Source organism: Orbicella faveolata, unplaced genomic scaffold (assembly GCF_042242905.1).
Source record: "Orbicella faveolata isolate gen_17 unplaced genomic scaffold, um_ofav_v1 contig_46, whole genome shotgun sequence".
In the NCBI taxonomy this organism is placed as follows: domain Eukaryota; kingdom Metazoa; phylum Cnidaria; class Anthozoa; order Scleractinia; family Merulinidae; genus Orbicella; species Orbicella faveolata.
The window spans coordinates 25356270-25377500 of NW_028301576.1; the positions used below are offsets into that span (position 1 = coordinate 25356270).

Here is a 21231-nt window from a genome sequence, read left to right on the forward strand (position 1 = left end):
AGGTCATCCGTGTCGAAGTAAGCTTCTCCAAACGAGTAAAAACTACTCGATTCTATGCGTCTCCATGAGAAGGAGGACAAGATGGTTTTATCCTCAGAAGCGGTGAAAGAAGGCAACGTCACGTGCGCATCCGGCATGGCGATGCTACTCATTCCCACTTTCCAACCTCCTTCTCCATTCAGGCGTAGGGGACGTGGTAACCTGATCTTGAAATGGTTCGCCTTGTTGTCCGGGAACTCGCTCTTACCACTGTGACTGGGTAAGCTGACGTAAAAATTACTCATCCTTTCTTGAAATGCAACGTGATCGTGGTCACGCCCGACGCAAAGTCCACCAGTCGTCCGTCGTTCTCAGATACCTGTGTCTCGACAATGTCCAAAAAGGTCGTGCGCACCGGTAGATATAGGATGTGTCTCGGTTGAAGGTCGATCACGTCCGGATCGTAACGCACTTGTTTCAACATGTCCGTGACTTGATTCCCCATCACCATACTCTGTCCCACATTCGAATACACGAACAAGGAACGACGCTCGTGACCGAACGCTTCCTCGTAACTGCGATCCAGGTCCGTGAACACCCAATTGATGAAACAACTCAAATGTAAGGTGTCCGGGTCGATCTTGTAAAAGAGTTCGTCCCCGTCATTCTGTCCTATGACCAAGTCCGTGGCCGTGGGTACGACTTCCTTGGGAAATTCTTTCCTCAGGTGGGGTCCCAAGACGTAACCCGGTTGTCCGTTCTGTAATCTTCCCATCTTCACCCATTTCATCTTCTTGGCCAATTCGATGCCGATGTTCATTTGCGGGTAGACGCGTTTACCGTTGATCAGGAGGCTGAGGCACGTTCTCGAATTGTCCAGGACGCATTCTCCATGCTCGGCCCGATGCATGACCGTGTACAGCAATTCGGTGGGATCGTCGGGTTTGCTCTTTTTCTTGTACATCGTCACGTCGGCATCCGTTCTAGATCTCAACGTATGCAGGTATCGATCTCGTATCGCGTTCATCAACTCGGTACCGGTCCTCGGCGTGAATTCCAAATCGCTTTCTCGCGTCGCTGAAGAGACCCGGCTGTATAGGTTTATGGAGGCGTTCACCATCTCGATCCACCAGATTTCAAACAGAAGAGAATCTTTCAAGTCCATCTTACGCGTCGCGGACGGAAACGAGAGGTCGCTGATACCCACTTTCCATCCCGACTCTCTCAACTGCAACGGGTTCGGCAGACGGTTCTTGAAACTGTGGGCCTTGTTGTCCGTGAGCTCGCTCGTGCTGGCATTGCTCATCAACTGCACGTAAAAGTCTTTCATTTTTTCGTCTTGGGCTTTTGGGTCACGTACAAGCCTTTTTTATCCACCCAACTGTCGTACTTGACTGGCCAACCTTTCCATCGCACCAAGACTTTATCCCCTTTTCGTTTGACGATCTTGTCGATGCGAAACAGATCGTCGTCTTTCACGTCCACCTTTTGCAAATCTTGCGCGTAAAACATGCCCTCGACCGCCGTGCCGTCCCATTCTTCCACCTTGTACGTGGTGACCTTCCCAGGACGCACTCGGCGTATCACAAACACCTCTTCGGTCCAACCGGGTAAATACCCTTTCTTGAATTGACGGAACTTCTTGTTCAGTCTCACACGATCCCCGACTTTGAGTTGCGGTTTCTTCAATTTCCCTTTTTTCTTTTTTCCGTAAAGAGTCCCACACGTCCTCGCTATTGGCTAAGGTCACTTGATCGGGAGCCATCTTGATACTGCGATGATACGATTGATTGTACCCTCGGACCAGATCTTGTAACACGGGCACAAACGTCATCGTATTCTTCACGGTGAAGTATCGGTACAAACGTTCTTTCAGGGTCCGATTGAACCGTTCCACCACACTGGATTTCGTATCCCCACGCGTCGAAAAATGATGAATGCCTTTCTGCTTCATCAAATCCTGAAACGTCTTGTTGTAGAATTCCTTCCCGTCGTCCGTCTGAAGATTGAGGGGTTTTCTACCTCCTTTCAAGATCTTTGTCATGGCTTCCGTCACCGCTTTACCCGTCTTGCTCTTCAAGGGTTGGACCCAGGCGTGCTTGGAAAACACGTCCACCACCGTCAAGAGATAACGATACCCTCGATTGTACCTCGAAATATTGATCACCTCGATCAGGTCGGCCGTCCACTGCTCGTCGATGCCGAACACCACCACTGGGACCGTGGGAAAACGACAACGTCTGGGTTTGTGCAACGTGTACCCCAAATCCCGTTGCAGGACCTCGCGAGCACGTCGTACCGAGATCTTATTGGCCTGGGCGAATCGCGTCAGACCGCCCAGACTACCGGGTCTGGAAGGATCCCGATACCGTCCCAGTAACGTCCCGGTCAAAAGCGGCTTTTGCTTCTTCTTTTGACCTTTCTTCATAGTCGATAAAGTTTGTACACGCACTGTCTCCACAACTCGAAACGTTGCTCCCGTACCTCGAGATACTTCTTAAATGAATCGGGTTGCCGTTTCAACCACAAGATATAAACGACAAAACGCATCACGTTGGGTTCGACGTCGGTATAGTCAAACACCTCCAAGGGCGAATCGCTGAAATGGTCGGGGATGGGTTCACCCTTACCGTATCGCTCGTAGACACTAGTGCACTTGGAACACAAGGTCGTCCAACACCATCGATCGGCTATGGTCGTACACATTCTCGAGATCAACCAACTCAAAGCATGAGACATAATGATTTGAACCCAATTCTTTATTCACACTTTCTTATATGTACAAAAACGTCGTGCCTGATTGGTTCTTACGAAAAATCGACTCTGATTGGATAACACGAAAAAGAAGGCGAAAAAGACTTAGTCCGAATCTGAAAAGTAATGAGCATAGTCCGTGTTCTTACAATCTTGACCGTACTCATTATCACAGTCTTCCTCATAGGTATCCATGGCATAATATTTACAATTTCTCCAATCACATTTACCGGGTCTCCACTTCAGGGCTTCCTCCTCGTCCCCCTTCACATAGAATGCTTGACGCATACTCTCTCTACACTCACCACACAGGTCATCCTCCTCCGCTTCAAGGGCACGGAAGAAAAAGCGATCCTTCCACAGATCACGCTGACGCATGATATCGTAGATCAACTCTTCCAACTTCAGACACGTTTCCTTGTGAGCGCACCTGTTGAAAGTCAGTATCTCCTCCACCCTGGGACTCTTGTCGTTCTCCAACACCCGTCGTGACAGGTCGCGAGCGAACCGCAAGGGTTCAAACAGATCACGGATGACATCGCTCATCATGTACGTGAGGTTATTCGTGGCGATCAAACAGGCACGCTCGGCGTCCAGGGAGGGATCCCGACAATGAACGAATTTGAATTGACCGCTACCACTTCTGTACATCACGCGACACCACTCACCACAGAACAAAAACACGTGTTCGTTCTTCTTCATCATCTCCAAAATCGTACCACCCCAGTCAGGATGACGTCTCATCAAGAGCTCAAAAGACCACAGACTATCGGGTATTTGACCTAACGGTTCGAAGAGATTGTCAAAAATGTACAGGTCCACCTTGGCATCCGGAATGGCATCGAGATCTCTTAAAGTGTGTACCTTCTGATCCACGATCTGCTCCACGAGGTCCCGAATCTGGTTCGAGTTGCTATAGTAAGTCATCTTGAAACCCACCCTCAGACAAACTCGTTAAACTTCTTTCCTTTTCGATCCGCTCGCTTCGTGATCTGGAAGTCCGACAAATGAGGATAGCAACTATGGTCGCACCAGTCAATCAAGTGCCTCTGGAGCCTATAGTACAAAGGAGAGACAAGACGTAACTCCAATTCAATTATCCTCCCGTGTAACGGTCTTTCGCCTTCTTTTTCGATTGTATCCAAAACGTCAGAAGCTCGATTCAACTGTTGTCTAAGATCTTCAAGGATCTCTTCAAAGTCCTTGTCAGTCAAAATCCTACAGGTCATCACCGCGTCAAGAGCAAGTCGAGAATGATTCACTGCGTCCAACAGGCTCCTTTTATACCCGCGCCGTAGATCCACTTTCACTCCGTACTTTCCCGGATCACGTGCCCTTTTTCAGATCCACCAATCGGAACGAAGACCGTCACATGATCCCATCGCGCCACACGTCACTGATTGGTCGTCAAAAACGTCCATAAAGTCGAACCACACATTCCATCACGAGTCACTTTTCAGCAGAAGTCGTCATGGATTCACACGTCGAACCCGTCAGGAAAAAGAAAAAATCGTCCAAAAAGAAACTGGAACTGCTCTTGCCCCAGAGAGTGGAAGGAGAAGTAGGAGGTAAACAACTACAATCCACTTTAGATAGATGGTTATTCAAAAAACCTCGTGCCAGACTCCGTTTCAACGAACGCGTCCTCTTCAAAGAAATCACCCCGGACTCGGTCAGTTGGACCACCGTCCCTCTCAAAGGCTTCTCGCGACCCTGGAGCGCCTTTTCGATCCAACGTCAAGAATGTAGAAGCCAAATGAAAAGTAACCATCGCAAGCGAAGGCAAAGACCGACCCCCAAGAACGTGCGAAAAACCACCCACATCCTAGAAACCATGCGACGTGAAAACACCTTGTTGGGATACTAACTCGTTCTCTATCTTCACAGACTCAAAGCTACCTGCCATTCAAGGCGGATGCATGACCGTGATCAGAGACTCACCTCCTCGAACCGTGCAAGTCCTGGAAGCCATGGGACTCGACAAATTCAAGAAAGACGACCTCGTAGAAGTATCACCTGAAGTGGATGACCGAGGAGAATTCACCGAAGTCCAAGTGTTGGAGGAATTCGACCCCGATCAGTTCCTGAACCAACTGAAACCCCAAGATCCCACTTGCCCGCGTTGTATGGTACCCATGGAATATGGAAGAGTGAAAACCCCAGACGGTGGTACCTGGTGGGAGTATTACCGATGCCCCTCTTCCAGATTCTACACCAAGTGTTATGTGACCTGTGGCGTCAAAGAGGTGGGCACTTACCTGAGACGCGTCGAAGAACAGACCCACCCCTGCTACAGGAACATCGACCCGGCTCGTTTCCGATGTCTATGCAGCAAATCCCTGGTCTTAGCCACCTCCCACTCCCAGTCCAACCCAGACAGGCTCTATCTCAAGTGTCCCAAGCGTACCTGCAAGTTCTTTCAATGGATCGACGAATACCCACGAGGAGTCGCCAAAGCCATACTGATCAATGGACAGGCCCCAAACTAAGAAAAAGACAGACACAGTTTTTTGTAAAAACACACTCTGATTTTTATTTCACACTATTTACATGTTGGGTAATTTGTCCTCCGCGTCGATCATGGCTCGCATCGTTACTTGATCACAATGGTTGAAAGTACTATAATAATCGTTTATTGATTGATATCCCGAAGAAAAAGAGGGCGCCGGTCAATAGGACAGTGCACACGTCCCACCCTGTAATAAGTGGAATGACCAATAAAAAGTTGTTTTTGTTCTATTTTCAGACTCCATGTCTCGATTTCCTAACCCTCAATGTCTATGGTGCAAGGAAGGATACACTTTCAAACACAGTATCAGAGACTACTTCCTGACACCCTGTTGCGACCAATTCTTTCACGGAACCTGTAAAGCCCTCCACACTGAGCGGTTGAAACCCTCCGAAAGACTCTGCCCTCATTGCAAAGCCGTGAATTTCGGACTGCCTCCCGATGACAATCCCAAAACCAAGTCCTAAAGAGGTAAGCGCTTCAATGGTCTAATGGTTAAGACGTTGAGTTGTGGCCTCAAAGACCCAGGTTCGATTCCTGGTCGGGGCATTAAATTTTTTCTTTTTTCTTTTTAGAGACCCCTGGCCTGTAAAATCCGTTTGGACGAACCCCACCCCGACGAAAAAATCACGCAACAAACCATGTACATTCTCTCGTTAAAGGATCTTTCTTAGTGTTACAGGCATGAATAAAAATGTTTTTTCACTCCTCTGATTCTGGTGGTGGTGGTGATTTTTTTACAATTTGTTTGATTAATGCTCGGTACGCCAACTCGTCTCGGTCCTCCCAACTGCTCTTCCACGCTTCCCATCCGTCCTCAAATCCATCCGACAACTTCTCCAAACACACAGGGTCTTTAAACGAGATGGACTGGTCATCAAACATCTTCTCAGACAGCATTCTTCTGAACCTCATCACCTCATCCGCCAGCTTCACCACCTCTTTCCTCAGAATGACATCCATAGCGTGAGAAACGGCGCATTTCATTATCTTTCCAAGAATACCGTCATGAACAGCATCCATCACCCTCGCGGCAAGTTCTTCTATCTTCTCCTCTTCAGAAACCTCATCCGCCTTCGTCTTGCTCTCCTCTGAAGACATGTCTTATTATCGTCGATCTCAAAACAATACTCACTCCACACTCACGCAAACCCTTTTATTTCTTCCATCCGAACCTCGATATCGTGGATTGGCTATCGCCTTATTTGGACATGCGCGTCACAACCTCGATCTCATATTCTCCTTATTTGGGTATGTGCAAAAAATGGCGGCCATCTTGTTTATGCAAATCGAAAATACTGCCATCTGATTGGTCGAGAGCCAATTTTAATGATATGCACTGCCTTCTGATTGGTTACCGCCCCTATAGACGTCCTTTACTACTCATTTGTACTGGAAGTCCTACCAAGACAAGATGATGGTCAAATTGAAGGAATTAGGTCAGGTGGTAATATCTGGAGATGGAAGGCATGACAGCATGGGGCATAGTGCGAAATTCGGTGCATACACCATATTTTGTTGCACTTTGCCCCTTATCATTCACTTCTCTCTTGTTCAGGTAATGGCATGGTCATGATATGGTTGATGAAGTCCTGTTGGGGTAAATTCTGACAAGTGACATGGTCCAAAAAGAATCAATGACACAGAGAATTAAATGTTATGTCAAAACAAAATCTTGCTCACCGAATCTCGGACAGGTCAGAGATTAAGAGGAATAAAGATAAAGTACCGACATTTTTTTTCTCTTAAGACATCATAATCAGGTCGCATGCTGCTAACAGTGTTTGTTCATATGTTGTGGTTTAAAATTTTCTTTGGTTTAAATTTTTTCAAATTGATCAGCCTGATTTATAGTGTCCTTTTTCGGTTTGAGTGTTTCAGATAATGATGTTCTAAAGGAAATAAAAGGAAATAAAAATTTATACCTACATGTATAATGGAAAAATTAAACCAAAGACAAAATTGAACAGCAAGACATACATCTACTGGTCCATCTAGTGTGTTTCACTTAGACAACACTTTTAAGATACATTCTTCTATGTTGTAGAGGAATGTTGCAGCAAGCAGCCCAGCTATGGAGTTCCTTGGGTTTAAGAACTGCATGGCATATCTCCTTGGATGTGGTCTGATGATCAGCACCCTGATAACCGATAGACATGCATCCATCCGAAAATACGTGAGAGAGCAACAGAAGAATATGAAGCACTACTTTGACCTATGGCATATAAAGAAAAGTAAGAATCCAATTATCTCTAGAAGTGGATTCTTCAGAGTTCCCAAAGTTACTTTATATCTGGTTGTCTTTTTTTGGTAGCAGGCCTTGTCTGTTAAGAGCTCATTATTCTGAACCACAACTGCACAGGGCAATTTTGTTAAAAAATAATTTTGTGTAACAATGATCATTACAAGTTAACATTGTTTCCAGTTAAATATACAGTAGGATGGAAGAATAACTTATCAAATATGGTGTATTTTTATCCTTAGAGATCCACAAGGTTCTAACAAGCATTAGCAAGGAAAGTGGCTGTGCATCTTTGATCAACTGGATCAGACCCTGTGAAAACCATTTCTTCTGGAGTGCTACATCGACTTTGTCTGGAAATGGCAATGTTATATATGCTAAATTTAAATCTTTCTTGAGTCATGTTATTAACAAGCATGATAATTTAGATGATCCACTTTTTAACAGATGCAATCATGGTGAAATAAAAGACAGGACATGGCTTGAAAAAGGTAGTGTAATAGTTGAATTACATGTACATGATGTAGTTCGTGGAAATATCCACTTACCCCCCACCCTCCCCTTACACAAACACCACCACCCCTCTCCATGGAAGTGATAAGAAAGTGCACTTTTGAGATAACAAAGCAAGTGATTAAGCGTGTGTGCAAAATATTAACAGAGTTGCTTATTTGTTGTCATAGATTCCCCAGTATATTATGAGAAAATGTGCTCTGCCCTGAACAATGCTTCCCTGGTCAGTGGGATCAAACAGGCCTCGCCTGAGGCACAAACCAGCTGCTTGGAGGGCTTTCACTCTACACTTAACCAGTTTGCACCAAAAATGATAGCCTTCTCATTTATAGGAATGTATTACAGGTTGGTTGTCCAATCAATCCTTTTCATAAATAGACAATAAACTGAATTAGAGTAATTGGAATGACAAATAAATTGTCTGGATTAATAGCAATGGATTACTTATGTACCAAGAACAGTATTATCGACATTGCATGCCCACCTTCTGACAAGGATTGGCCAGTGGTGAAGGAAATTGACTCTCTTCTATAGTGAAATGCCAGGCTTTAAATGCAGTCATTTTATCTGAAATCTCAGCACATTCTAATTTTTGTTTGCTCGTTTTTTGAAAGGCACATCATTGCTGCTTTATATTTCAATCTCAACCTGTTGTGAGAAGTGAAAAAAAATGCAGATGGTACAGAGCAAGTGAAAGTGGTGCGGCCAAAATTTAAAAATGGCGAGGCCACTGTCCGTGATGTGAAAGTGGAGCCCAACTATGGCAAAATACATATCTACATGTAGATTAAAATAAAGGTGTTGTACATGACCTGAACCACCAGAATTCTGCTAAAAGTATGAATTATTTTCTGATTTTTTTTTCCTTGTCCACTAAATAAGAGGTGTGTCCTATTATTATTGCAGATTATGTGGAGGATATATACAAAACATATATTGAATCTCAGGAAAAAGGCCAGCTTGGGGTTGCCATGTGGGAATTGAGTGACATGAATCCCCCACCGATGAATACAATGTTGGAAAGGCAATCAAGGGAGGAGGCCATTGTTAAGAGGGCAGAAAGGAAAGGAAATACAGTCAAAGATGTACCCCCGACAACACCTGGTAATTTCAATAAAATACAAAAAGTACCATTCAACCCTAGTCAGGGTCAGTGTGTTATGTTCTTTGACATATCACTTTCACTGTTCTTTTCTAGTCTGATGAAGAAATGCTTTATACTGAATGCCATGGAAAATGGGTTGAATTTTAAATGCCTTGTCTGCCAGTGACAAAGATGCTATAATGAAATACCTTAAGAATATACTCCCAAAATTTTGGTTTTCCTATTTGCCAATAAGAAATCAAACTTTTAAGACTTCAATGGCTCACTTTATTATCCCCTGAATCCCAGTTAAATGCATGGCTTATCACACAAACACCATTTGTTTTAAGTTACAGAGACTCATGGAATCCAGCAGCTGCCACAGGCCACTAAAGGAAAGCCCCACTTCTGTTCCACATGCCAGCAGCCTATGAGAGACACAAAAATGTGACCACCTGCCCAAAAAATCAGAAGGGAATCTAAATGAAGCAAATTGAGAACTTCAGAGAAATAAATATTCCAATTTATTTAACTATGAAACAATGTTCAATTAATGTCTATGAGCTGTCCATCATTCAACATCTTCAGTTTCAAAACCAGCATATGAAGATTTCTCCTCTGGAAATGTTGTTCTTATTGCATGGTATGTGCATGCAGGCAAAGGTATCCTCCTCCCACCCAAGTATCCATGGACAAGGCGAGTAAATTCTCGATAGGAAATACCACGCAGAAACCTATTATGAAAAAAATGATATTTAGATGAAAGGGTAGTGTCACAACAGAGAATTCTACATTCTAGCTCATTTTGTATTTTGTTCGATTTATATTAAAAAATACTTGTATCCAGCTCAGTTTTGTTTCTTGGATATAAATATGTATATACAGTAGAAAGAGATATTTTTCTGGATAGAGTGCATGCGTGCATGGACATGCATGGAAAATTTTCTGACAACTCTGTCCAATATCTGTCCATAAATTTCATGCAATAGAATTTCTATCTGAGACAAATCCTAATCAAAGGTTTTCAAATATTTTTGTGGGAAAATGTACTCAATCTGGAAGTAAAATTGATGAGATTAACATAATTATAATGAGGTATATCTTAGTGGAGAATTTTTAACAACTAGAAGTCGACTAAAAAGGTTTTAAAGGAACACAAGCCAACAAACATGCAAAAAGTGCAGTGTGCAAGAATTTGGACAGCATACAAACTTCAATATTTTCACAATCAGAATAGTGTGTTAGTCTCAGTGAGTAGAAACAGGCAAATTAATAAAACAGTTTCTATTTACCTGTTTTCCGTTCCAGTCTGATGATACTTCGTCTTATTTCTTGTCTGGTATTTATCAGCAGCCAACCGCAAACTCCACTTTTGCAGGCAAACTTGGCTGAATCCGGGATGCTGCGTAACACAGTTCGGCTTTGTGCCCACTTCTTTGATTACCATTTCACTAGATAGACACTTCACACACTCTTCTATTTCCATGCAGCACTGGAATTCGTTGGGGTTTTGCAGATTCTCCGCACTACATTTGCACCTGTAGAGGAACCAGCAGTTAGTAAGCCTTGACTAATCCATGTAAAAAACAAACAATACAGGAAACACTGCACTCTAGGTCTGACTCACCACGAATTTACGACTTGTTTCCCATCGTAATGATCCTGGAGCTTTCGCTCGAACTCAACTTGCATTTCTTGCCTTTTTTTGTATTCTGAAAGCCACTCTTCAGTTGCTATCGGCTCGTCCTCATAGGGTTTGTAGATGTCTGGGTCTGGCTGGGAAACTTGCTCTTCGCCTAAATTTTCATCGTCTTCGACTTCAATATCGCCAATGTTGATGTGGCCAGGGATAAAATTGTACTCTGAATCATCAGAATCGTAGCTCCTTTTGGAATTAGAGTCGTCGTCTGACATTTTGGAAGAAGAAGACTGAAAAACCGGAGAACACGTGTAACTCGCTATATTTGTTTGTTGTGTTTTGTTGCATGTTATGGCCAAGATACCGGGTTGACGTCACAACTTATTAGTGCCAGTCCCCCGTATGGCGCGTTTTTTACTCCGAGAACCATGATTTCGATCGGCTTTTAAAAATCGGGATTAACTCCAAATCTTATTTCGCTGCTTTTTTTGTTTATTTTATATATCTACTTTTGAAAAAGAAAGATATTAGGTAAGGGTGATAGGCACTTTAAAATTAGAAAACTAGCTACTGATAGTTCAAATCTGTCATTTTGGTCAAGACAGTGCACCCAGATAAAACGATTCTGACAGAAAATTTCGATGTCACATGGCCTTTTCACTACAGCGTCCATCTTTAAACTGAAGGGTCACATCTAACGTTTTTGATAATATACCTCAAATGCAATGCATCATGGGATATATGCAAATTCCCCCCTTACATGGACTCATACATTTGTATGCTTAGGAAGAACAAGACGATCTAAGATCGTAAGCCAGGCTGTAGCTAGACAAGCTACTATGAGTGTTGATCATTTGTGGTGCGCAGTGGTTCCAAAAATAGCATGTGGGATATGTACCATGGTAATCACAACAATTACAATTTCCTCAAATGTAATTGGTGCATAAACTGGTGTATTTTGCTCTAATTAATCTGCAAAGTTGTAATCGGACAGTTTAATCAGACAGTTGGCTGTAACTGGACTCATGTAATCGGACAGTTACATGAGCCAATCATTTTAAGTCCTCTTCACTAAATCCATCAATAACAACATTGATTATGGTCACTATAGTAACCAATTCAAGAGACTGACTTTGTAAAATTGTGAAGGTTTAGTTTCCAGTGACTGTTTTGAAAGAGACTTAATAGCCATTTTGCAAGCTATTCCCATGTTCTTACTTATCATATTCAAAAATGACTATTAAAAGCTATTTTTCAAATAGTGGAAAATTGTAATCATTTCGTCATGATTAATCGGCAACAGGACATCAGGTCGTCCATTTCAAATATCTTATAACCCCCATGATAGATACTGACACCAATACTTTCTATTGTCAGAATAAATGAGGGATAGTTTTGTGACAAGAGTGATTCATAAGCCCTGTCTTTAGACATAATGTACTGATATCCCTCAATTATCGAGTCACAATGATGTAGATTGCCAGTGCAGCTTTCACTCTAATTAAGCTGGTAAATTATTTTTCTCGGACATAGCGATCTCCAATCATTAACGACAGTTTTGTTTGCATCAAATGCACCTGCCCTGTACACTGTGACAGTGTTGAATACCATAATTGATTACTATCTCTATAATTTGCACCAGGTCATTACAGCTATGTATTCCCTTTATATTATTATAAATCAAGGCACTCGAACTCGTAGCAACACATTGTTTTCCAGCATCTTCACCGAAGTACATAATATCACCTTGAACATATGGTGGCAAATGATTCTTAGAGTAGGATCAATACTATGTACAGGATTTGTTTCTATGTCACTACACAGAGTAGCACAATCACCTATGTGGCTTGCATTCTTGTACACAGTTGATGATGTATTACAGCTATACGTATACAAAGATAGATATTTGCCCAGACTCTCTACAACTCAACAATTTTTGATTCAGTGTTGACCGTGTAGAATGCCATTTCTTTTTCATCTTTTGTACAAACTTGATACTGTCATTTTTTATCCTAATTCATGCGATCACTCCTCAAAACTAAAAATCATCACAATTCAATAAATAGTCAAGAATCTGGGATATGATAGAAGATTGATAGATAAACAGCCTCGCCAAGGATTACATTTCTGCAGTTTTTCACTTGCACGTTATCTGGGGAAGTGTTTCACCCAAATTTTTTAGAGCTTTGGCGGCCGTAAAGTAACAGAAACATCTGTCATTGAGTTTTGCAATTGAAAAAAAGTTGTTACTCTAGAGTTCCGACATGTTGAAACTGATGCTTCTTCTAGTGCAAGAATTGTCCAGTCAGCAAGAACTAAAGTGATAAGTCATCCTTTGACCTACGCAACAGCCCTCTCGGGTGGCCATTTGATGTCACGCAAAGCAGAAGCTTGGAAACTCAAACGTGCCCTATTACAAAACGAAGAGTCTTGTCAAGCTAAAATGTTGTGAAACGTCAAGTTCCTAAAGGGTCTTCTATCTGATAAAACTAAAACCTCCGAAGAAGAGGTAATTTTTTTAAAAAATGACTGCATCCCATGAAAACCAAGAATAGATCACCACATTATTTGATACCACACACACATTCCTGCACAACATGGGAATATGATATACACATGTAAGCAAGAAAACTAATGGAAAAATAACAGCCGATAATGCACTCTTTTCGAGCAAAAACAAAATCAATGTGATAATCATGACAGAGGTCACATAAATATGACAATTACATTTCTCTTCACTCTGATGAAAGCCACTTTTGCAGACAAACATGGCAACTTTGTTGTAGTTTCCCGAGTTTCATTACGATGTACATTGTCTTTCTCAGCACTTAAAACTTTCATCAATTCTGAAGTAACACTCTGTCCATATTTTCTATTTATTGATAACCCATTAAGTCATTTGAAGAAGCTAATCATAAAAGGGGATAAGTGACGATTTTGGTTGCTTTTCTTTTTTTTTGCTCCAAATTAGCTGAATTTTTACATGTGGTCTTCAGTGTGATAGAAAAACGTGGTTCTGTATTTTTGTTGTTGGTTTTTGCTTTGTTTTCGAGTTAAAACGTAGGCAAAAGACTTGGCTTTTCATAGCCATGTCTTTAGGAGTTTATTTGTTGAACAGCAAACAGGCAGACTGTTTATAGTGTATGAAATCAAAACCAAATCCCACAGCATATAGAGCGGAAATCTGGGAACAGATTGTTTGCATCGGCTATTGTGACGTGAACACAACACGTGAATCGATTGAGCGTCAAACGAAATGCCATCAAACAAAAAAGAGATGTGCCGCATTAGAGCTCTGTCAACTAATATCTTAAGCATTGTTTTAAAGTACCTTGTATGCCTGCCTGGTGGTTGAGAGGCATCATAAAGCCTCGATAAACCCGTAAGTCATCAGCACATTTTAAAGAATCAAAACGTGTTCTGAAACTTCGAAGGCAGCTGATATACCGTAATCGTGTTATCAGCATTCAAAGTCAGATTGAGCCAGGTAGCAAAGTCCAAGAGCAGTTCTTGCCCAAGAAAAATACCCTCTGGTGAGTTGTGGCCCATTTGCCAAGCGTTGCTAGTGTCAAAGTTTGGAAAGTGAGAACTGGTTTTAGGGTGATAAAATTTGTCTTGTATCGACCGCCATGTTTTCCCGCGCACGAGGTGTAAAGACCCTTCCCGGCATGCATTGCGATTACGTTCTGTAGACATTTCTCAAACTGGTAACTAGATTTAAACATAATAATGGCCAGCAAGTGGCGATCGATTGTAACAGATCTGTGATCCAGTTTGTGTTGATTTTATTTCAAATGGGCATGATTTGTAGTGTTTTGAGCTTCTGGGATCAGGGGACATGCAGATGTATGGAGACCCGTACGTTGCGCAGAAGGGTTAATCTGTTAATCTGTCAGCCCTATTTATAGAGCGTTTTCACGTGGAGTCATCAAATTCTTAAATCCAAAACTAAACAGCCACCAAAGTTGTTATCCTCATCAGGCATAAGAGGTACCAGCGCATTTTGAACTTGGAAGTTATGGCGGTGCGTGACATAAAGCTACGATCGCGTTTGTCGAAAACTATGTTTTATCTCGCGATTTTTTAGCCATTTAAGACGCTGCCATATTTGGAAAAGTGCTTATTGAAATGTTTAGTTGTTTTATTTTATTTTTATTTACACCTTTTTTGACCTGAAATCAACATTTTTGAGCTTACACGTTGCGTGAAATTACCATTTTCAGGAGCCCATCATGGGCTCCTACCATTTTGCTGTTTTCTAAGTGAAACCAACATCCTTGCCGTCACGCATTAGCGTCAAATCAACATTTTAACCTATTTAGACTTGAAATCAACATCATTGAGCTTATGCGCCACGTGAAATTACCATTTTGCTGTTTTCTAAGTGAAATTAACATCCTCGCCATCAAGCGTTAATGTGAAATCAACATTTTAACCTATTTAGACCTGAAATCAACATCATTGAGCTTATGCGCTGCGTGAAATTGACATTTTGCTGGTTTCTAAGTGAAACCAACATCCTTGCTGTCACGCGTTAACGTGAAATCAACATTTTAACCTATTTAGACCTGGAATCAACATCATTGAGCTTATGCTTTGCGTGAAATTGACATTTTGCTGGTTTCTAAGTGTAATCAACCTCCTTGCCGTCACACGTTAACGTGAAATCAACATTTAAACCTTTTTTGACCTAAAATTAACATTTTTGAGCTTATACATTGCGTGAAATTGGCCTTTTGCTGCTTTCTAAGTGAAATCAAAGTCCTTGCGGTCGCGGTGGGCCGAGCCTTTGTTATAATAAACTGAGGCGAGACTTCGACTTATAACAAAGGCTTGGCTTGGCTATTATAATAAAGGATCAGCTCTGTTTATCATAACAAAGGCCCGGCTTCGTTTATTTGCAGCCTCAGTGGGAAAAGGGCGTTAGATATTTTAATCAAAAGTGAACTTTGTCGAAAACGCTCCAAATATCGCATGCAGTTTTGTTTAGGTATGTTTAGCAATGTCCCATAGTTTTTCCGCTAAACTTTGCTTCGTTTTCGGGATATTGCGTATGCAAAAAACCACTTGATTTTCCTAGCGGAATCTTTATAAAACAAAGCAAAAACCAGCGGCAAAAATACAGGGACACATTTTTTATTACATTGAAGACCACATGCAAAAATTCAGCTAATTTGGAGCAAAAAAAAAGAAAAGCAACCAAAATCGTCACTTATCCCCTTTTATGACTAGCTTCTTCATTTGATTTCTGGTTCAGTTTGTTCTAGTAATACCTTTGCAAAATCAGTCGTTTTTCTTGCTATTTTAAATTTGCAGAACGACTGGTTTCAAAATATATGCTCATTGACTACGCCATCTTTTAGAGGGATCTACCACTAATGGTGAGCAAGTCTGTGTTTGAACGTAGAAAAGACAGTGCCATTTGTTAACAAATTTGACATAAATCTTTACCTTTCGGCATTGTTTCCAGCATCGACTTCGACATCCTGGAAAGAACGTTGAACCTTAACGATGAGTCTGCAGTATTGCCCATTGCACGTGACTGAGCTTTGATACAAAATACGAGGGTAAACTTATAGTCGGATCGTCCAACTAATGATTGGTAATGAAGTCCCAAGTACTGGCTACAAAACCCAGTTGTCAAGTACATCACTTGGAGAGAAGATAACATTTGAGAAAAAATCCTCGTGTGGCTACTTTCGTGAACAGCTGTTAGAAAGCTACCCAAAACTAAAGGAAGGAGGGGGTTATTGTTGAATTCACTTCTTCTGTCATGATGGGGTGAAATTTTAAAGATTCAAAGATCACACTCAGAACACATGAGTCAGTTACATTAGACCCGAAGGAACAAGATCCAGGGATTTTTTTATTACACTTATGTACTACATGTATGAGTTCATATTCTGTAACACCCCCACTTGATCTCATATTGACTAGGACATAACCATGTTTACATAATTATCTTATCAAATGTGAAATGTAACAAAATTATACACAATTATGAACGGGAACAAAGTTTTATTAACTAAAACCATGCATTTTATCCAAAAATGTAATGCCTAAATTTCTGCAACTTTGTTGCTGCCTTAGTCATCAAGTCAGCTGCCATGTCTGCTGTGGGACAACATTTGACAACAACCTTACCAGTGTTTTGCACTGTTGGGATGAAATGATAATGGACATCAATATGCTTCAATCTCTGCTGATTTACAGGGTTTTTAGATCGAACGATTGCACCCTGACTTTCCTCAAAAATCACAACTGGTCCACACACCTCATCGATGTCTCTTAACAGTTGAGTGAGGTACAAACCCTCCTGCACAGCTGCCGACAGTGCAATGTACTCTGCCTCGCAAGATGACAGCGCCACCATTGGCTGTTTCCTTGACTTCCAGGAAATAAGAGGGCCAGCTTTGTTTAGACTGAAACAGTACCCACTGGTACTTTGCCTATCATCTGCTGATGACGCCCAGTCAGCATCACTATAACCAACCAAACTTAGGCCATCATCACATTTCCTGTAACACAGCTCACAGTGGAGAGTGCCGTTCAAGTGCCTTAAAACATGTTTCACTACAGTCCAGTGTTCCTGAAGTGAGCTAGACAGAAACTTTGACAACCTAATTACAACCCATCATATGTCTGGTCTGGTACATAACATAAACCAAGCTACCAATAGCTTCACAATACCTTCTGGGATCACAATGTGTTTCACTACCAAACTCAAGCTTCTGCTCAGAAGGTGTGGCCCTTAGCTTGCAATCAGACATTTCAAACCTGTCAAGGATTTTGCTTAAGTATCTTCTCTGGCTCATCTTGACAAAACCAACACCCTGTTCAAAATCAATACCTAAGAAATATGAAAGTCTACACAGGTCCTTCAAGCAGAATCTCTCCTGCAGCATTTGTTTAACCTCAGACATCAGAACCATGTCACTTGCTGCAATAATGATGTCCTCAACCCAAACAAGTATTACAACCATTTTACTCCCAACCTGTTTAGTATACATACAGTTGTCAACTGGACTCTGAACAAACTGGTTATCTAGTAGGAAACAGTGTAACACGTTGTTCCAATTTCTACCTGATTGCTTCAATCCATAAAGGGATTTGTTTAACTTATACACAAGTCTCCCATTAGAACTACTAGGGGCTTCAAAACCTTCAGCTTGGTACACATATATCTCACAATCAATGGGAGCATTTAGGCATGCCATTTTGACATCCATCTGGTGTAGAATTAAATCATGTTGTGCTGCTTTTAGCAACAGAGCACGTACTGATGTGAGATTTCCTGTAGGGGCAATTGTTTCCTGATAATCTACACCTCTCACTTGACTATAGCCTTTAGCAACATACCTGTAACGTTGTCCAAAGAAACAGCTCCAATGATAAAGGACACAGAAGTTCCAGATAAACACAACACTATTTATTGAAGTCTTTGTTGAGCATAAAACCAAGATGCGGGTAACATACAGGGCCTTAGTGACAAACCCGTGCCCAGGGCCTGGCGCTAATCATGCATAAATCAACATTGTTACAATACCTAGCCTTGTAGGTTTTAGAACCGTCAGAACCTTTGATAGTGTACACCCAATGGCCCCCTACTGAATTCCTACCCCCTGGTAGAGTGGTTAGAATAAATGTTTCATTCTGGATAAGAGAATTCAGCTCTTCTTTCATTGCTGCCTTCCAATTTTCTGACTCAGGAGATTCAATTGCTTCTTGGTATATCTGGGGAAAAGCTGAAACCTTATAACAATAATCAACACTAGATAATACCTGGTCACTCTCAGCAATAACCTCATTCAGATCAGTAACATTCATTATGCTGGGCATCTCCTCTCCCTCGTGGGGTATCTTGCACCTTCAGTCACAGATTGGGGGTTCCCATCAGTTTTGTCTTCAGTCACAAGCTTCTCAGCCTGCTCACCTGAGACTTTCTCCAACCTATCAAAATCAGATGCACTACACATATCTGGGTTAGTGTTCACCACCTGTTTACCTCAGATTTCCTCAGACCTGTCAAGACCAGATGCACTACACATATTGGGGTAAGTGTTACAGCGTAACAACATGAAATCCTCTTCATCACATGACAGACTTCCTGCTTGAGTGTGTTTCTTATTAACACTGTTCGAAGGAAATTTGAGCACCCTGTGCTTCATCACCTTACCAATCTCTGGGAAATGCACAAGGTAAGTGGGGCTTAACTTGTACCCCAGAAAAATCCCTTTGGTACACCCTAGGGTCTAGCTTCTTTTTCTCTTGCTTGTAGGCATAACATCAGACCCAAAAACTCTCGTGTTAGACAAGTTAGGTCTCAGACCTGTGAGAGCAAAGTAAGGTGTTTGCTTTAACCAATTGTTATAGCACCCATTGTGTGTGTATGCTGTTGCCATAACAGCATATGGCCAGAACACCTTAGCTAAACTGGCTAGTATGAGTAGGCATCTCCCCATTTTAAAGAGGGTTCTCCAGTGTCGCTCGGCTGTACCGTTCTGGTGGGGTGAATAGGGGGCAGAGGTATCATGCATTATGTGATTCCTCCTGAGAAGTGCCTCAATATTCACAGAAGTAAACTCACCACCACTGTCGGATCTCATACATTTCACCTTACCATAGGGGGCTGAATCTACCAAAAATCTCTCTGTAGCAGCCACTGTGTCACTCTTGTTCCTCAGAAAGTAAACAAAAACTGCACCTGAAAAATCATCTGTGAAGGCCAAACAATATTTAAAACCTTCCTTAAAGGTGGATCAACAGGTCCAGCGAGGTAAGTATGAACTAACTCTAGCACGGCAGTTGCACGTGCGTCAGGCTTTCTATTCCTATTCTGTGTGAGTTTTCTTAGTATACATACATTACAGTTGCTAGGTTTACTAGAACTCTCAGGGCTAACCTTCATACCATCTACAACATGCTCTAGTTTCTTAATGTCATCATAATTGCAGTGTCCTAGGATTTGATGCCACTCATTCGTAGGGCGTACACAGTTTACGGAATCAGAGACAGTGATGTTATCATATGTGTTCAAATAATACAATCTGCCATGCTTCTCAATGACAAACTTTTTGCCATCCTTGTATGTCAACTCAGCAGAATCTGGCTGGAAAGTCACACTGGCACCCCTTTCTGTTGCAGCTTGAACTGAGAATATGTCCTCAGGGTAAGATGGTATGAACAGAGTATTTTGCAAAGTTGCCTTCACAGGTGTTCCAGACGAATCGACGATAGTAATATCAACATCTCTTTTTAGGGCAACATTATTTGCTCGAGTTCCATTTGCTAATTCAATGAAGTGTTTGTCTGGTTTAAATGTGTCATCAAACTTTGTGAACTTAGACAAATAACTAATAATATGAGCAGTTGCACCGTAATCAACTAATAGAAAGTTTGGTTTCCCAGATATAGGCTTACCAGAGACATTCTCATCCTCATGGGCATTAGTCTCCAAAAACAAATGAGTGTTCAATGTCCTGGTCTGTTTTCTCAGATAATTGATTAACCTTGTCACCTTTTTTTGTTCTATGACAACATGCTTGATCACTGTGCAACCTTGAGCAACAAGTATTGCACCACTTCCCTCCTCTGGGCCGGCAGGTTTCTTTTACAGGTCACACGTCACAGGTCACAGGTCACAATCAAAAAGCACTCAGTAAAACTCGCAATGTAACAATTTTCCGAGATTCCCAAGAGGTTTATTGATTTTTCCATGCAACAAACCCTAACTAAAAATGTTGTACTGTATAATTTTAATGAAAAAATTTCTAGGGGTGATATATGTACGAAATGGGTTGAAATGTAGCTTTCAGACATGTGGTGTTACATATATTTTATCGTAATAAGATAATTCATTATGATAGCAAATTGAACTGTTTTATTTCTATCTTTTTTTGAAATCTTTACGAGTATGTACTAAACAGAAACAAGAGGGTCCCCTATACCTCTTGTGAAAACAATTTCACGCATAAGTGATTGGCCTTTTCACACATCACAAAAAATTCAGAAACAGCTTCACGTTCACAGAAAAAAAGAAGCAATCACTTTTCACGTGAAAATGCAAAGGCTAAATCATGTGTCACGTAAAAATACAAATTCTATCCACGTTTCGCAAAACATGTAGAACCCTCCATTTTGATGCATCAAAATGCAGTGTGTGACGTAAGTAAATGCATAATTCACGGATCACGAAAACATGGAAAACCAGTTTCCCAAGGACGGAAAAATGTAGATTCGCGAATCATGGAAAATATAAATCCTCATTCACACTTCACACAAAGCAAAAATGCTCATTCACGCATCACGGAAAAAAGTATAGGGGACTCTCAAACAATAGTAGCCCATGTTCGATATATCTAAATTCTAACATGACTTCAAGGCTTTCTGGTTGAAATTCCATATTTGGGTTTTTGCTTTGTTGTAAGTCTCATAAATCCGGATATTAAAAGATGCTGTGGTGTTCACAAATTTGCAATGTTTTTTAACCAGAACGCCTCAAAGCCACGTTA

At 41.5% G+C, this 21231-nt stretch overlaps 3 protein-coding genes and 1 long non-coding RNA gene across 4 annotated transcripts; 2 read left to right on the forward strand and 2 right to left on the reverse strand.

Annotated features, from left to right (window-relative positions):
- Positions 1–39: 39 nt before the first annotated feature.
- On the reverse strand, positions 40–1309 carry LOC149099133 (uncharacterized). Its single transcript, XM_089278229.1, has one exon. It carries the CDS (start codon positions 1307–1309, stop codon positions 281–283), a length of 1029 nt encoding a protein of 342 aa, XP_089134355.1. The 3' UTR covers positions 40–280.
- A 1069-nt stretch (positions 1310–2378) lies between these two features.
- On the reverse strand, positions 2379–3715 carry LOC149099134 (uncharacterized). The gene has a single exon (XM_089278230.1). The coding sequence runs from the start codon at positions 3658–3660 to the stop codon at positions 2839–2841; it is 822 nt and encodes a 273-aa protein (XP_089134356.1). The 5' UTR covers positions 3661–3715; the 3' UTR covers positions 2379–2838.
- Positions 3716–6656: 2941 nt separating this feature from the next.
- On the forward strand, positions 6657–8654 carry LOC149099135 (uncharacterized). The gene is made up of 5 exons (XM_089276764.1): positions 6657–6800; positions 7290–7476; positions 7727–7975; positions 8168–8342; positions 8612–8654. Exons 1-5 carry the CDS (start codon positions 6657–6659, stop codon positions 8652–8654), a joined length of 798 nt encoding a protein of 265 aa, XP_089132890.1.
- Positions 8655–8800: 146 nt separating this feature from the next.
- Positions 8801–9927, forward strand: LOC149099136 (uncharacterized). Its single transcript, XR_016203700.1, has 2 exons — positions 8801–9101; positions 9432–9927. It is a non-coding gene; the product is annotated as an uncharacterized LOC149099136 (long non-coding RNA).
- Positions 9928–21231: the final 11304 nt, after the last annotated feature.

Coding starts and splice junctions, on each gene's coding strand:
- LOC149099135 (XM_089276764.1), top strand. CDS start 6,657: ATGATGGTCAAATTGAAGGAATTAGGTCAGGTGGTAATATCTGGAGAT. Junction 7,477..7,726: donor CCTATGGCATATAAAGAAAA/GTAAGAATCCAA, acceptor TTTTATCCTTAG/AGATCCACAAGGTTCTAACA. Junction 8,343..8,611: donor TTTATAGGAATGTATTACAG/GTTGGTTGTCCA, acceptor GTTTTTTGAAAG/GCACATCATTGCTGCTTTAT.
- LOC149099134 (XM_089278230.1), bottom strand. CDS start 3,660: ATGACTTACTATAGCAACTCGAACCAGATTCGGGACCTCGTGGAGCAG.
- LOC149099133 (XM_089278229.1), bottom strand. CDS start 1,309: ATGAAAGACTTTTACGTGCAGTTGATGAGCAATGCCAGCACGAGCGAG.